At 37.1% G+C, this 16,787-nt stretch overlaps 3 protein-coding genes across 4 annotated transcripts in view; all 3 read right to left on the bottom strand.

The window, feature by feature from the left end:
• Positions 1 to 9,398, bottom strand: part of uba7 (ubiquitin-like modifier activating enzyme 7) — a 31,274-nt gene extending 21,876 nt beyond the window's left edge. Inside the window, exons 1-19 of one of the 2 annotated variants that reach the window (XM_056749974.1) lie at positions 9,332 to 9,349; positions 9,030 to 9,066; positions 8,582 to 8,629; positions 8,208 to 8,376; positions 7,952 to 8,086; positions 7,766 to 7,872; positions 7,424 to 7,514; positions 7,097 to 7,229; positions 6,920 to 7,017; positions 6,555 to 6,716; positions 6,289 to 6,453; positions 6,052 to 6,156; positions 5,890 to 5,970; positions 5,283 to 5,438; positions 4,848 to 5,013; positions 4,516 to 4,712; positions 3,910 to 3,974; positions 2,858 to 3,053; positions 304 to 378 (exon numbers count right to left, since the gene is read on the bottom strand). In XM_056749974.1, the coding sequence (XP_056605952.1) occupies positions 304 to 378; positions 2,858 to 3,053; positions 3,910 to 3,974; positions 4,516 to 4,712; positions 4,848 to 5,013; positions 5,283 to 5,438; positions 5,890 to 5,970; positions 6,052 to 6,156; positions 6,289 to 6,453; positions 6,555 to 6,716; positions 6,920 to 7,017; positions 7,097 to 7,229; positions 7,424 to 7,514; positions 7,766 to 7,872; positions 7,952 to 8,086; positions 8,208 to 8,376; positions 8,582 to 8,625 (2,145 nt within the window). In that variant the 5' untranslated portion in view covers positions 8,626 to 8,629; positions 9,030 to 9,066; positions 9,332 to 9,349. Of the gene's footprint in view, positions 1 to 303; positions 379 to 2,857; positions 3,054 to 3,909; positions 3,975 to 4,515; positions 4,713 to 4,847; positions 5,014 to 5,282; positions 5,439 to 5,889; positions 5,971 to 6,051; positions 6,157 to 6,288; positions 6,454 to 6,554; positions 6,717 to 6,919; positions 7,018 to 7,096; positions 7,230 to 7,423; positions 7,515 to 7,765; positions 7,873 to 7,951; positions 8,087 to 8,207; positions 8,377 to 8,581; positions 8,630 to 9,029; positions 9,067 to 9,331 lie in introns of both variants that reach the window. The other variant, XM_056749975.1, reaches the window with a different exon arrangement.
• Positions 9,399 to 10,856: 1,458 nt separating this feature from the next.
• Positions 10,857 to 11,774, bottom strand: LOC130425012 (odorant receptor 131-2-like). The gene has a single exon (XM_056751041.1). It carries the CDS (start codon positions 11,772 to 11,774, stop codon positions 10,857 to 10,859), a length of 918 nt encoding a protein of 305 aa, XP_056607019.1.
• A 3,636-nt stretch (positions 11,775 to 15,410) lies between these two features.
• On the bottom strand, positions 15,411 to 16,364 carry LOC130425013 (odorant receptor 131-2-like). Its single transcript, XM_056751042.1, has one exon. It carries the CDS (start codon positions 16,353 to 16,355, stop codon positions 15,411 to 15,413), a length of 945 nt encoding a protein of 314 aa, XP_056607020.1. The 5' UTR covers positions 16,356 to 16,364.
• Between the last annotated feature and the right edge of the window lie 423 nt (positions 16,365 to 16,787).

The following is a 16,787-nucleotide window of genomic DNA, read 5'->3' on the forward strand; positions in this document are numbered from 1 at the left end:
ATTTGCATATCTAGAGAAATATTTTTTTACACGTATTTAATTTAATCGATCATAAAAAGCGAGACTTGTTTGCTAATTAGGCACTGTGTTCAAGATTGTCTGTGTGTGTGAGGGGTCGCGGCTTAACATGTTGTCACCTAGTTTTGTTAATCTCAGGTGATCTGTGACAGCAAAGAGTATTCAATTCGCACTCAGAGAGAAACTGAGAGCTGCCTCAGATAAATGTCAGACAGTCCTGTCTGAAGAGGATGATGGTGGGATGACCCGGGGGCTGTTTGTGGGGATTTACTGGCTAGAACTTACATTGTTGGTGTCAAAGGTCAAAGGATGTGGACATCTCTTTGCACCCATCCAGAATGGAAGACCAGAGCTGGTTAACTAGAGAAAAAAAAGAAAAAGACAGAAGAAACAATACTGTTAATATTATATTGGAGTGGACTCCAACTTAATATCTATAATCATTATACTCATTTAATTGAGTAACCGGCATGACATTCATCTAATTGGTATGAAATCAAAATGCGAAAGCGTAGTGAAGACTCACAATAAATGTTCTTTAGGTTTAAAATGGGATGCGGTCCAACACTGCACATGAATGACAAGCACTGAAAGGTTTACACGTGTTGTGGGACAAATGGAACCCTTGCAACTACTGGTCACATGCTGTTGCTAACTGGATGGGATTGGTCACCATAAAGCCCCTGTCTCCATCCTCGTCTCTCTGCCTTTTGCTCAGATAGACAGAATAATGACTTCATCATGTGTATGTGTCTGTGTGTGTGTTTAGTGCAGTTTGTCTCCTAACAACAACAGGAGGGCTGCTGAAATAAGTACACACAGACTAGCAAAAAGCCAGCAAGTCTAAGACTCTTTTTAGTCTTTATAGCCACTGTTTTTCTGCACCGTAGGAGAATCTTCCAGCTGACAAAGCTGTTGCGCCAAGCTCATCCGACCCCCAGAGTTTATTCCTTAACCATCCGACCATTTTCTTTTAAATCAGATGTACACAATATACTTATGATTGTCTCGTTTATAAAAATCCCAGAACTGGTTAAATTGGGGGGAAACATGTCTCAAAATCTGTATCAAATTTAGCATTGATGTTCTTTAAGACAAATAAATATCCAGGAAAGTTTCCCACTGACACAGCAGTTAAACAACTCATCCAAACCTCAAAATCTGTTTCTTAAGAAATGGAGGATTTTCCTTAAAACCAGACTTCTTACTCAATCCATGACTGTATTGTTGCATCATATACAATATCTACAGCTTCAGGTTGTGCAACAGATGTATCTGGAAATGGGAGATAATGGACATTTACGAGTTTCAAAACTGTCTTGTCGATGTCTTCACCTCTCTGAGTGGATGTTTATCTCTGTATGCAGACACTGATGCTATGATTGAGATGTCAACATGCCCAAACATACTCTCATGCAACCACAGACACACACACAAAAAAGATTGACTGGTCATATCCTTACTCTATAGACTTAATACAAATCACACAAATGGAAAGAAAGAACCATAAAAATGATTTAACGACTTTAATGGGACACCTCATCAATAATCCACAAACACTATTCATATTTATAAATATGATAAGTAATAATAATAAGTAGTAATATATAATATATAATGTTAAACCCGCCATATAAGGGGTGGAAAACTTCAACTACAAACACATCATGCAGGTGGATGGCGGTGCTTCATTATTTTAGGATAAAACACAATTTCTCAACCCATTTCAAGCAATCGTTTCGCTTATTTTTGTTTAATAATTGTGCAAACATCGCTAATGTGATATAATTGAAGGTAAATGAAATGTACATGATCAGAACCTAGTTCGATTACTCTGTAATATTAGGAAAAAATTACATGATGAGTCTCATTGATTACGTTATGCTATATAACACTATTTATAATATACGATTGAAATATGTGTTTTATAAAAATCACATAAATGATTTACTTCCGTAAATGTTTTACTAAATCCAACAACTTTTATCTTTAAAATGGTCTGTTTGGAGTCTTTTTGAACGAGCTCCAGCTTCTGACCAGAAAGAAAAGTTCAAGAAAAGCTAAAATTATGACAGGAAATGCTATTTTCACAATGAAAAACTAGATTTTTTTCAGATGTAATGTAAATGAAACAAAAGTTACTTGAATGTTTCGTTTGATGATTTAAATAAAATGCTTCTCCGCACCATCTCAACATGTCCGTGTTTTAATCTAGATTAATACTTGAACTTGTGGTTATTTTCATTTATTTTGATGTTGTTTCTCTTGCATAGGCATACCACATCACCCAACATGTTCTATCTAGTGTAGTTTTCCAAGAAAAGCAGGCACAATTATTAAATGTTTAACTATTTTCTATGACAACAATTTATTTCTTAGTCTAAATATTGAGATTTTAAGTATCTAGAGGCATGATGTGTTTGTGCTGCACGTATATCCTAAACCATTGACATGTGATAAGAAGTGCTTTTAATGCCAAAAAAAGTGTAGCTCCCCCATTTACTTGCATTTGTTAACATTGTACTCTGGCCACGACCAATATGGTGGCGCCGTTGACGTATCGCAGCAGCTGACCAAAGCAGTCAATATGCGGTAACGATATCTATGATCAAACCTATTGACCTCTCTCTCTGTTTTGAAGCAGCAGCACAGATAACATTACTAATGGACAACATTGCCACCTGCTGGTCTAAAAAAGCTCACCTTTTCCTTAAAATACCCTTTACAAGGACTATAAAATAATTTGGAATCTGGTTAAACAATCTGGTCGAACTAGCAACCTTCTAGTTTTTAATTTTATTAGGATTAGAGAACTTTTGTGTATGGAACTGAGTATTACCTGTTCAGGAGGAAAGCATTGCAACAGTTGTCTGATGTCATTGTTGTATAGTGTTTCCCACCGTTTGCGTGCCCAGCTGACACAGTCAGTCCAGTTCTGGGGCCATTCCTGAGTGAGACTCCTATAGACTCCTTCCAGCACTTCCACTGCCTCCACATCCCCACGAGCAACTGTGCGCTCCACAAACGCTGGGTCACTGTATAGAGACATTAAACATGAATGCAACATTATTAGCGACAATAAATTCTATACGTGTATAGTATATTCACACTTATAGTCTGAATGTCGTTGCATAAGGTATTTATTTTAAAGGGGGCACAGGCACTTGAGGCAAAACAGCTCTCCTTCAAAAGGGAACATAGGTGTTACCCTGAAATTTTAACCTCAAAAAAGCTGTTGATGTTAGTCTAGTTTGATGAGTGAGTGAGTTAGGTGGGGCCATCACTGACTTGCAGGTCACAATTCGCTGACAGCTAACAGGAAGTAGTTGAAATTGGGGCAGTTATGCGGTATCTGCTTCCTCCACACGCCACCTAAACTTCCTGCACATTCGCCTCTCTATAAACATCCTTCGCTCCATTTCAAGTGGAAAAGATCTGACAGTTGGCAGTGGCAGGAAGTAAGAGGGTTGTGCTAATAATGGATTGCTAAGCTTGAGGAACTGGTTTAAAAAAACATTGTGAAAATAAAAAAAGTGTTTTTGCATCTTTTCAAGCACACAAAACAGTAGAATCTGACACAATATCTGAAGAACACCACATTACAAACACATTTATTACAGAAATCTGAATTTAATTTTACTAGATATTTCCACAAGGGGTGGAAATATTATAATAAGTCATTAAGAGAGCGATTTCTGAAGCGCTCCTTTTCTCACAGGCTTGCAGAGATAGGCTCACATAAAAAAACTGAATGACTTGTCTTTATGCACGTTTTCTGAGTTGGCCGATGCACAAGAGACCCGACTTTAGCATTTCAACATGGAACAAGTCTGTTTTTCATGAAATCACCCCTTTACTATTATTTATTAGCTGAAGAACATTTTGTCATACCTGAGATACTGGTTCACATTCTCAGCTTTGTGTTTGAACAGGCCTTCAAACTGATCTCGGGCCCACTGAAAATAAGAAAGAAGAATATGCACTTTACTATATACATTTACATTAACATTTATGCATTTAGCAGACGCTTTTATCTAAAGCAACTTACATTGCGTTATCCTATACATTTAAACATAGGTATTTGCAATCCCCTGGGATCAAACCCACAACCTTGCGTTGTTAACGCAATTCACTTCTCACTGAGCTACAGGAAAGCTTATATATATTATAAAAGCTATATAGATTTTAGAGCTCACTTGCAGTGTATACCTAATATATATATAGCTTTCCTACAGTGTACATTTTACATATCATCTATGTGTTCTGTATATGCCAAATTAATATACCAAACTATATACAGCTCTCATGTATAGCTCTTACATATCACGTGTATCTCAACTGCAGTGCATATACTACACCATACAACGCTCTATCCAATAGCTCTTATATCTAATCTATAGTGTATATGTTATAATGTATAGCTCTCCTATATAGCTCTTACATTTTTCCTGTCTTATATATATAGTACTACATAGGGGTTCACTTTGTAAATCTCACCTGTATTGTGTGCTCTATACGGTGTGGGAAATTTTTGAGTGTGCATAGGGGAATGGCCTTCTGTCCTCCAGATGTTGACGGTCCGTAAGACTCGGTCAGATGTGGCACTACTACCAATGTGTGGCCTTTGCTACCCAGAGTTCCTCCCTCCAGCAGGGGCTTTCTGTTCCGCACACAACATTTGTCGAGATAAACTCCTAAAGTCAAAAAAAACATTATGTTAGTTAGTTTCCAGTGCTTCTCAGACCACGCGTACACAGCCCGCCATCGTGAACACGTGTCCTGGTATTGCATATTGGTGCATCGTGGAAGCAAGCAACATCATCACTCACTGGCATCAACATTGTCCAGCGCTGCTGCCACCCCGTCGAGCTGACTGTAAAACGAATACGTGTAAACCTGCTCGGTTTCTGGAGCCACGCGATTTTGATGAGCAGTGATATTCATGTAAGGATTCATCTTTCTAACGCATTCCGCCGCCGCCTCTGATTTCAGCCTCTGGATGAAATAGAGCATGATTTTAACACCCTGATCATAAAATCATAATAAAGGCCGACATTTTCAGTAGTTCTGGGTATTAATAATAACAGGAGTCACAAAAAAAATACTTTTCTTTTCCGTGATGTGTATATTGGCTATTGTTTTGGCTTCGACAGTGGTTCATCCAGTTAAACATTACAGTGGACATCAGACTATGATCACTGAGATGTTTTCAGTAAATAAATCAGTGTGTGCGTTGGAGGTGTAGGACCACCAAATACGCCTACCCCGATGTCCTGAGAGCCAAAAAGAAACTGCCGATTCAGATTTGACCGCTCGATGGAGTCCATGTCAGTAACTGTGATCCTCCCGCCCTCTCCCGCACCCAGACCAATCAGAGCAAAGTTTTTCAACAGCTCGCAACCAATTGCTCCAGCTCCAACCTAATTACACAGAGAGTAAAAAAGTTTTTAAAATAAAACAATAACGTGGTACTCTATGACTAATGAATGGGAATTTGAGAATGAGGTGACCCAAAATATTTCTTTGAACTTTGTATTTGATATACTGATGCTTATATTCACACACAGCAGGTTTTAACTGGAAAAAACCTGAAAGGTGATTAACATTTTCCTCAAAATGGCAAATAGCAGGCAGATTCATACAGGAAACTCCGACGTACACATACTTCCTAATGAACAGGGAATGTCACCTGACTCACAAACTACTTCCTGTACATTTTACACCACTGAGCCATTGATTTGAACACTGCCTTCAAAAACGGATATATGAACTGCTTGGAAGCCTGTGAGTAAACCCAGCTGGATGCCGTGACAGCGCCACAATAATGTGTAATGTCTCCCTCTGCTGGTGAATCTGCCACAATACACTCACCAAAAAATACTTTTGCTTCTTCAGTTTGTCTTGAAAAGCAGATCCAAACACAGCAATCTGCCCATCATACCTACAGTCTCTCTTAAGAACAGAAGATAAAATTGTTAGTGAAGTTAGTGGCTGAGCAATATGGGGTTTAATGGTAGTGCTATTGCTGCTTACAGGAGCGCAGGCCTCTTCAATCAGAAAACCTTCATCTTCAGGCAGACATTCCAGTGCATCAAAGTACAACCATTGTCTGAGAGGAGTGAATTTAGCACTGCAAGCCTGGTGGATTTCATAAACATATAATCATGAATAAAATCTACACCACATACCATTTTAAATATATTTCAGGGACAATAGTTATTCAATAGCCTGGGTTTCATTAGATTACACAGGGATTGAACTTTATCTCACCTTCAAGACCTCCTGAGCAGCCAGACCCCCAATGAACGCATTGAGAGGCGCCAGGTCACCCCTGGCAACCATAGATAATTTTCTCACAACGTCTTCATCCAGGTCGCTGAACTTTTTAGTAGCGCTGAGCTCTTTTGCAATATTGACCAGCAGTTCAGCATCGGCCTGTAGAGGACAGCAGAAAAACAGATCTATCATAATGAACTAATAAAACAACAAAAATGAGAATTCGATCATAATGTATTTTTTTTAACATTTTCCCTCACATGGGATCTTGGGATTGGTGTTCGGCTGTTTTCCTCAGTGAATTTATGCAGGGCTAGGAAAGCCAGGTGAAGAGACAAATGCCTTTCTGTTTTGCCATAATCTGTCATCTCGAGAAGCTCAGGATCTCTAAAAACTTCATCTAGAGCCACATCCAAAGGTTTCTGAAAGCATTCAAATATTGGCTCTGTTTAACAATCATATAATTTAACGTTTTAAAAAACAGGTCACAATCTCAAATCAGTTTTGCATTCACAAAACTGTGAGTAACAAAAATAAAGATTGATAAATACTGTAACTTGACAAATCCTAGCCCTTGAAAACCTTCTAGAATGTAGTTAAATAGCTTTTGATAAGCAATACTCACAAAGTCGAAGATCTTTGACTGTTTGACCTCAGTTGCCACTCCGCTTCTCTCATACTCAGAAAAGCCTGAAGTGTCACAGATACTGAAGGAGTATTTATCTAAATATGATTGACAGGTAAGGTGTTATTGGTTTAATTAATATGTGCATATTAATGTGTCATACCGTATCACGCATACCTCTCACTTTAATCTCAATGGGTTCACAGGCGTTGAGTTCTGCCATGCCTTGTATTCCAGAGAAAGTCACAAACATGCCATCAGTAAACTCGTGACTATCCTCATCTGTGCAGGACACAATGCCTGGATTCTCCTAAAATGGGCGTTTTCAGCAGAGTTAAGTATTGTATTTGAAGTTTTTTGAAAATAAGTTTGTTTAAGAAAAGGTATTCGTTTTTAGGAATTGTATAAGTATTCAAATAAAAACTAATGTGTAAAGACACAGAAATGACACACTGCACCTTTAAGGATAGAAAAGAAAATGAAAATGTGACTGTGATGTATCACCTTGCTGATATGAGAAATCATTGCTGAAACTGGAGTGCCACCATCTGTATCTATAACCTCAAAAGAATCGCCAAAATCACAGAACAACTGCCTGTGAACAGAAAAAACAGCAAATGCTTAAGCACCTGTTTACAAGATTAATATTAGTACATGCTGACATACTTTTGTTCATAGTATATGTAAACTGGGACAACGATTACTGTCATAGCAGGAAAATGTCCAGTGACTGCACAATGCCCACAGTTAATTTGCATTTTTTATATTACTGCTTTCGTTAAGTCCAGACACAAAAAATATCAGGATTTTGGTTTTGGTTTATTCCTAGGAAGCTGAAATTCATACCCACAAAGTCCTCTGGTATCAGCTAAAATGAACTTTATATTGTTCGAATTGCAAAACTTTCCCAATCGTAGCTGCTCATCTAAAGTTGAATCAGTGAGCACCAGCACCTATCGTAACAAACAAAATAACATCCATCAAAGACAAAACCTGAAAAGGGTACAAACCAAAGACAAAATTCAAACTCACCTGGAACTGCTGGAGGAAGTCTTCATTGAGTTTGTCAGTGTGTGCCGTCACTCGGACGTAGACGTTCAGACTAGACAGCTGTTTCTCCGAACACAATGCTCTGTTTTGACCCAGATCACTTTCCTTCAGGTAAAACTTCAGAATATTGAAAACATATATAAGAGCAGCTTAGATGTTTTGAAATCCCATATTTAGTTTTTAAGGAAGAAAGAATAACACGTGCGTGTTTGAAATATGACAAATATCACAAAAATACCTGAGAAGACAGATCTCTCCACTCTACCACACCTTCGTCCTGGATGGTGACCGACCGGACCCCAGCCAAAATCACATTCTTGGCAATCTCCACACCAAGACCTCTCATTCCAGCAATGAGAACGTCTGCCTTTCCCATGCGACGCATGGAATCATGGTCAATCACATACCTGTTGTGAGAATGATGAACAATTGCACTGTGAGTAATGTCGCATTTCCTTATCTATTCATCTTTGAACCTGCTTTTCAGGATTTTGGGGAGGAATTTCTTTCATACAATTAGTTTACATACAGTAAAATTACTTCATGGTGAAATGCATGACATTATACACACTTCTTACATAGAAAAAGAGAAAATTAAACTCAAGCACTTACAATTGCCGAGAATATAAACTCTCGTCGATATCAGTCTGTGCCATATTCCTGTAACACAGTAAAACAATAACCAGCTTTTTAATAAGTTTTACCTAAAGCCCCTGTTACACAACTGAACATTGACCCTTGGAAGAATACATTTCAATCATGTTACTTTTTACAAATATGTACCATATTTATTCCTATGATTTTTTGGAGATGCACATTTAACTATTTCTTAGACAATACAATAAAATACCAAGGTACTTCAAAGATTACTATGGTATTTTGCTTAGGAGCGGTTGCATCGCTTGCTGTGAACGAGACACACTTACGTTAAGTGAATTTAAGTCAGATATTTTACGATTAAACAAACGACACATTTCCAGACGTGGCTTTTGAATATAAAACATCAGTTAAAATTATAAGTAAACGCTGTCAATGTGCAGGAACGCGTATTATCGATTACCTGAATCCAGAGATTGTCGGTCTTATGCGTCCTCAGTCTAAACAGAAAGTCATTTGATAGTAAGACAAGGTTTCACTTTCGCTTCCGTCAAATAATATTAATCGACCTTCCACATATTTGCGGACACATTCTGTGAAATACGTATTTAATTTTTTTGTTTGATCTTCGAAAATTCCAGTGATTTGACAATGGATTTGGCAAAAACAAAAGTCTTCTAGTCAACTAGTAACGAACGAACGAACAAACATTAGATTGCGCCTGAAATGCACATTTAGTAATCGAATAAAATGTAGTGATGTGACCTTTGAACCGAGGCTTCGGAGCTCTATGTGGGGTCGGGCGTGAGAGACACTCTCCATTCAAAGTCTGTGTTGACAGAGAAATCACGTGATCATGACAAGGTTCATTCTTCACAGTCACGTGCGCGTTTCGCTTTGTATTTTATCTTCTTTATATGCGTTTTTGCCCTTATTAATCCTTTTGGAAACAAACAATAATGCATAGATAGTATTGTATGTATATATTATATACATTTATGTGGGTGTGAGCAATATTCTGTATAACATACACTATCGAATAATCATATGATAATAACTCATACAATTATTTAGCGGCGCGCTTGAACGGGTAAATTAATTTATTATATTGACCATTGAGACACAAGTTGTCCTCTAAGCTTTATTTGTACACATAAAATAAAAAATCTGCTGGTTGCTTCGTCTGACGGAGCTCCATCCATAAGCGACTGCTATATGTTTTATTAAACAACAGATGGCGCTGTTTTCGACACCCTCGAAGCTTTGAAGCTTTTCCCGAAACAGTAAGAGTCATTGAGAAAGACTGAGGTAAACTTCTTACCAATTTAAAGACGAAAGCCATTAGATGAATACAAAAATGAAAGAAATAAAGTATTTAAATAGAAAACATAAGTTCCTGGAACTATCTGAATGCTACGTCAATCACGTGACAAAGGCTCTCAATAGTTCCCGGAAGTTACTAGTTACGCATGGAGCTGCGACTAAACAGACCAACTGAGTTAAACTTTTAACCATTTTAAAGACGAAAGCCATTTAAGTAATAAAAAATTAAAGAAATAAAGTATTCAAATAGAAAACATAAGTTCCTGGAACTATCTGAAGACTCCATGAATAACGTGACACAGACTCTAAATGGTTCCCGGAAGTTACTCGTTACGCATGGAGCTGCGACTAAACAGACCAACTTAGGTAAACTTTTAACATATTTAAAGACGAAAGCCGTTTAATTAATAAAAATGAAAGAAATGAAGCATTTAAAGAGAAAACATAACTTCCTGGAACTATATGAAGGCTCCATCAATCACGTGACGCTCCAGCTTTTTGGACTTCCGTTGGCAGAACTCTCTCTCTCTCTCTCTCTCTCTATGGCTCTGGAAACAGTCAGGAGAAAGTCTCAGTGCTTCATTTGAGGCTTCATTTCCCATCACTTTTAGAATGACATTACTGTTTTACATCGTGATGAGCGGATGCTAGTGGCCTGGATGTTGATTCAAAATGGTCAGCTGAGACCCTTCTAAAAAAATATTAGACAGTTACTTCAACAAATCTTGAAATAGTGGGATCTTGCCTGGAATTAAAACCCAGCTGTAATTATTTCGAAAGTCTTTTTTTACAAAGTTTGAATCAGTTGTTAACCAAGTAACATGCATAAGAGTAAAGAGAGAAAATATGTAAATTATAATGGGCATTAACAATTTCTGGCAAAAAGGTTTTATTTGCGAAAAAAGATCAGCACATATTTACAATTGTCGTAGACAAGAATATAATAAAGACCAATTGCTATGTCATATTATGGCGCAATCTTTAGAAAACAGAATTTACAAATAAAGTGCTCCTTCATTTTCTTCACAAACTTTTGGTCTCTGACACCATATATTAAAGGACTTAGTAATCTTGGCATAATATTTGTAAGCAGATAGGTTAAGAAATTGATCTTACTTCTGTGTACAGGAAAAAGGGAAATGAGAATAAAATCTAAAACAGGGGTAAAATAAGACAGCATACAAAGAAGTAACTGCACACCATGCAACAATATTGTGTTTCGAGCCTTGTTTGCTGAATTTCCTGAACTCGCCTTTTTTGCTGTGAGCATGACATTGCAGTAAGTGTAAATCACAATGAGCCAGACCAAAGACATGTAAATGATTTGTGAATAAGTCAAACGATCCTTGTGGAGTTTGGTAGGAAATACAATTGGGGGATAGCAATACACCACAGTCCTCTGGAAAGATGTGGGCTGAGTTGAAAGTAAAATGCTGAAATCTGCCAGAGAAGGAATGACTCCTGTACACCATAGACAAAAAATGAAGATGTATGTCCTTTGCGGTGTGCAAATCTGATAGTGATGCAATGGTTTACAGACAGCGATGAAACGTTCAACCGCCATGCCGGCCAGATTCAAGGGACTAATCATAAAAGTGGTCGTGGCAAGAATCAACAAGATGCAACAAAAAGGAAAATTAAGAAGTCGTGAGACATAACTCATAACATATAGAGTTACCGATACAAATATCATTATCATGTCATTTATGACTAGGTGAATGTATAAAATATATCTGGAGTCTTTTGAAAATATTGGATTGGCAAGAAAGGTGACCACAAGCATTCCGTTAATCGAATTAATGATAACTCCAAGAAGAACTATCACAATGTTTTTAACAACAGCTTCTTCATAACTATCCACAACAAGATCAAATGTCGAGTTCATATTCAGGGTCTTCTGAGGCAAGTGTCTGGAAAAAAACAACAAGGCACTGGTTAATAACAGACAGGCACACACAATCAAATCAAGGCTCAAGATTTAATAAAGGGTTAAAATAACATCTTTAGAATATTTCAGAATGTCACATTTTATTCTTTGATTTGAAGCCCATTCTGTTTCAGAAGTCTTTAAGATACACTCACCTGTTCAAGTGGATCTAAACGTATGGTGTGGCCACTGGTTTCAATGCAGTGCTGCAAGTGCATGTGTTTTTATCGGATTGGTTTTAGGGGCAGAGATCATGAATAATTTGTTGGCCGTTGCCCTGGGGTCATTTTAATTTATCCCTACACTTTTTTTCTACACCCATTGCGTTGCAGAATTATGGCCTCTCTTACAATTTCTTTTGAAAATAGTGTTTATTTCCGTGGAATGACATCCCTGTTTTACTTTGTATTCTGTGTATTTTAAATTGAATTGCATTTTAGACTTTGTGTTGTTACAGACATGATACAGACACAATATTTTGAAAATATATACATGTCTTTCGTACAAAATAAATGTAGTGCAATTATGTAAAAAAAAATGTAAAATCACTTTGTGATGGCACAACTTTTACACTTAAAACTTTGCAAGAAAAGTGTTGCTTTATTTCTTTAGCATTTTTTTGTCTCGGAGACCACATGCTGTATCAATGGATTTGCTATTTTGGCAAAATACTTGTGATCAGATAAATAAGGAAAGTAATCTTGGTCCTATTAAGTAGTGAAATAGAAATGTAAATTGAATCTTAAATTGTGTTGCATGAGATACGACAGCATAAAAAAGTAACTGCACACCATGCATCAAAATTGTGTTTCGAGGAAGTCCGTTTAAAGTCACCATGCAATCAAATAGTAAAATTCTTAGTGTTTTACACAGTGTTGCAGTGACAATTATAAATAATTTATCCGTGCACACCATTATTATTTTTTAATTAATTTGCACTTCTAATATTTAATCAAAAACGTTAAGCTCTTCTCCCCCTCTCGACAACAACTCTTCACCACATGATGTCAGCAACAAAGAAAAGGTAGGACTACACTCACTGTCCAATGGCCATGCATTTCAAAATAAACCCCTCCCGACATTTTTTCTAATTTCAGAAGCTGTTTCTCTCGGATATGTCATGATACGGAAAAGAAGTCAATCGCAGCTTCCGTTTCATGGTGATTTTAAGGAAAGGAGTGTCACTCAGTGCCCATCATAGCAACGCGCCTTTGGGCAGTTTTTACGTAATTCTAAGACATCAATGGGAATACTGATATTTCAACAGTCGCCAGCTAAATCCCAATTAAACAACATATTTAAAAACATCATTTACAAATGACGTAAACTGCATCATAACATTTGTTTCCTTTGATCAAATTGCGCTTAAAAACATTATTTTTAATTTTGCTTTAGATACTATGCAAAGCTTCGCTACGGCGGCCATATTGAGCGTTGCGTTCCTCTTCATTCATTTCAATGGCAGGGTCGCATCGTGTTTATATTAATTTTTTTGATTTTGAGCCATGTTAGCTTCCTGAACTTGCCTTTTCGGCTGTGAACTTGACATTGCAGTAGTTGTAAATCACTTACCAGACCAAAGACATGTAGATGATTTGTGAAAAAGTCAAATGATTCTGATGCGGGTTGGTAGGAAACACAGCTGAGGGTAGCAAAACACAACAGCAATCTGGAAAGATGTGGGCTGAGTTGAAATTACATAATGGTTTGACTACACCATAGAAAACAAATAAAGACGTAGGACTTTTGCGGTGTGCAAATCTGATGGTGATGCAGCGGTTTACAGACAGCAATGAAAAGTTCAATGGACATGCCGGCCAGATTCAAGGTACTACTCGTAAAAGTATGTGAAGAATAGAAATAGACAAACCCACCCTGTCAAGACCAAATCTGTTATTTTGATTGGATTGCCTTTTGTTTCATTGAATTTGCATCTTAGAGTATAGGTACTCACTGCTTAAATCAGTAGTAAAATCCGATCTAAATTTAGTGAAGCTTCTCTATTTCCCCGTTTGCACTGCCAGTTAAATGTGATCTAATTCCAATTTTTTCCTCCAATGTGACACAAATATGACCAACCATAGTGTAAACAGGGGAAAAACGCATGCATTCGGATATTTCGAGATCAGTTTCAGGCCTCATTCATATGTGGAAATAAATCAGATATATGTCAATGTGACTGTCATGTAAACAGGCAGATCGGATTTTCTGAGGCATTGCAATCTGTACGTAATTAAAAGGGAGACAATTTGGTAATTGTCCGCAGTTTTATGACGTATGATCAGGAGGAAGAACGTGTGGATGCCGTTAAATGTCTTTAATGTTTAAAGACATTAAATAATTTGATTAAAAAATCAAAGCAATGTGATTTTACAGAACATTAGGTAGCTCCGCGCTAAGCCTACTGAAGAACTAGCCATCTAGGACGTGACGTCACTTGACACGACTCAACGGTATGCCCTGGTTTCACAGGTCGGATATCAGATTTCACACGGCGTTTGAGATGACCAGTAGGAGGTGGTAAAAAAACGTCAGCTGCTAGGCTTTCTGACGATTAATGCGTATGAGGGATAGTGAAAACATTGCATACACACACAGATTACAGTTATTTTAGAAGCACGCTCATTGATGTTTATACAAATGATAGCATGTTGTTGGATGGAGGGCAGCGCTTTAAAACAGTTACTTGGGGGTAGAAAATAGGCCATAAGGGCCATAATTGCCTCTCTTCACATAAAATATGGGGTTTTGTCATAGTTCTGCCACTAGGCCAAGAAAAGCACAGGTGGGACAGAACCATGACAGAGATATATTAACAGTGGTATATAGAAGTGCTGTTTTACCATATTTGAAATGATGCTTTTATAAGTTTAGATGTTATTATAACGATAAGTAAACATAAATAAATAAACTGTATATTTAAAGCAAACAAGCATTGACAAAATTAGCCGTGGCTGTTTTGGCTATTTTAGTGAATAGTTCCTGTAGTAGCACAGGACTTTACGATCGGCTGAAGGAACGGAGGTTTCTGACTGACCATACTGGAAATACGTCAGGCACGGTGGTGAGCCCATTGACATTTGACTCAGAGCTACAGATCGACTGATACAGACTTTGTGTATACCAACAGTGTTTATAAACCTTTTCAAAAACATTATATTTGATTTTATTTTAACCACCGTAACACAAGCTCTTTCCAGTGAATGTAAAAATGAAAGATACACTCTAAAAAATGCTGGGTTATTTCCGTATACAGAATTGATAAAAAAAACAATTTACAATATGCTTCAACTTTTTACAATTATATAACTACATTAGTTTACCTGAACAATACTTTTACAACAATTATTTCATGTTCATTTCAGCATTTGAGACATTTTTTAAATCAGAATAATTATCTGTTAACATTATAATGCACAATAAATTAAATTGAACATGTTGCATTGGTATTTAAAGACATAATAATGCTGTGAAATATATTGATCATTGTTAGTTCTTGTTAGCTATACACTAATGAATGAAATCTTGTACAGCGTTGTCAAAAAAAGGAAAAAATTAAACGAAACTACACTTATGCACTAGACTTATCCATTGTTACTTCTTTAGCTTATTGCCTTTTGGTTCAACTTTAACACTTACAAATCTGCATAAAATCATTCCTTTAATAGACTTTAGAAAATGTTGATCCCGCACACCGTAAATCAGGGGGCTGAGCAGTCGTGGTAACAAGTTTGTTAAAAGATAATTAAAAAAGAGGACTTTTGACAGCACAACAGGTGTAACATCAGAATACATCCTGTCTATAACAGGAGTGATATAAGATAACATAGAGATCAAAAGCTGTATACCATGTAACAGGATGGTGCTCTGGGCTTTTTTAGCCGAGGATTTATCAGTATTGGCTCTTCTGGCAGTAACCAGCACTTTAAAATAAGTGAATACAAGAATCAGCCACACAGCAGATGTATAAAGCCCACTGGTAACTTTGCTTTGTAGTTCATGGTACGGTGTGTTATACAGATTTGCTGTACTACAGAAACCGCTTGTTAAGATTGAAGAAGAACGAAAAATTAAAAAGACTATCAAGTCAGCCAACGCAGGCATAACTCCAACTCCCCAAATGAGAGAGATGAGGATGTACGTCCTGCGTAGTGTACAGATCTGAGCATGATGCAGAGGTTTACAGATGGCAATGTAACGCTCAATGGCCATACCGGCTAAGGTCAATGGAGTATTCTTATGAGTTGCTGAACCTATTATCAACAGTAGAATACAGAATGGCACAGGTACATTTTGCCATGCAAAAGCCATCACAAAAAGAGCCACAGTTATAAAAACCATAAGCATATCATTGATAACCAGGTGAATATATAATATATATCTCGGATCATTGTAGAAAGTTGAACTTTTAAAGAATGTAAACACAAATACTCCGTTGATACAGTTAATAACGATGCCAAGGAAGACAATAGTGAATTTTTTTGCAAAGCTTTCCGCATATCTTTCTGCCGCACTGTACTGAAGCGCGGTAGAGTTCATTGTCCTTTTGCACTTAATGTACAATTATTTGAAGAATGGTAAAGCTATATTAGAAAATCCTTTTGGTGGAAGTTCTTGTTTGTGTTCAAATGAACTCCACAATCTGTAAAAGTCCTTCAGGCAGAAATAAATGCACCTGTGACATTTGATCTAAATACAGGAACACAGAACATATAATCAAACATTAATAAAAAATGCAAATGTATTATGAATATTAATACGTTTTAAAGAAAGAAAATTTACCTTTTCATGTTGGTCAGTTGACTGATTGAGCATGAGAGACAATGTGACATGTTTAAATAGGGAAGTGAGAGAGAGAGAGAGAGAGAGAGATGGAGAGAGAGATGGAGAGAGAGATGGAGAGCGAGATGGAGAGAGAGTTGGAGAGAGAGTTGGAGAGAGAGATGGAGAGAGAGATGGAGAGAGATTAAA

This window comes from Triplophysa dalaica, chromosome 6 (genome assembly GCF_015846415.1).
Source record: "Triplophysa dalaica isolate WHDGS20190420 chromosome 6, ASM1584641v1, whole genome shotgun sequence".
In the NCBI taxonomy this organism is placed as follows: Eukaryota; Metazoa; Chordata; class Actinopteri; order Cypriniformes; family Nemacheilidae; genus Triplophysa; species Triplophysa dalaica.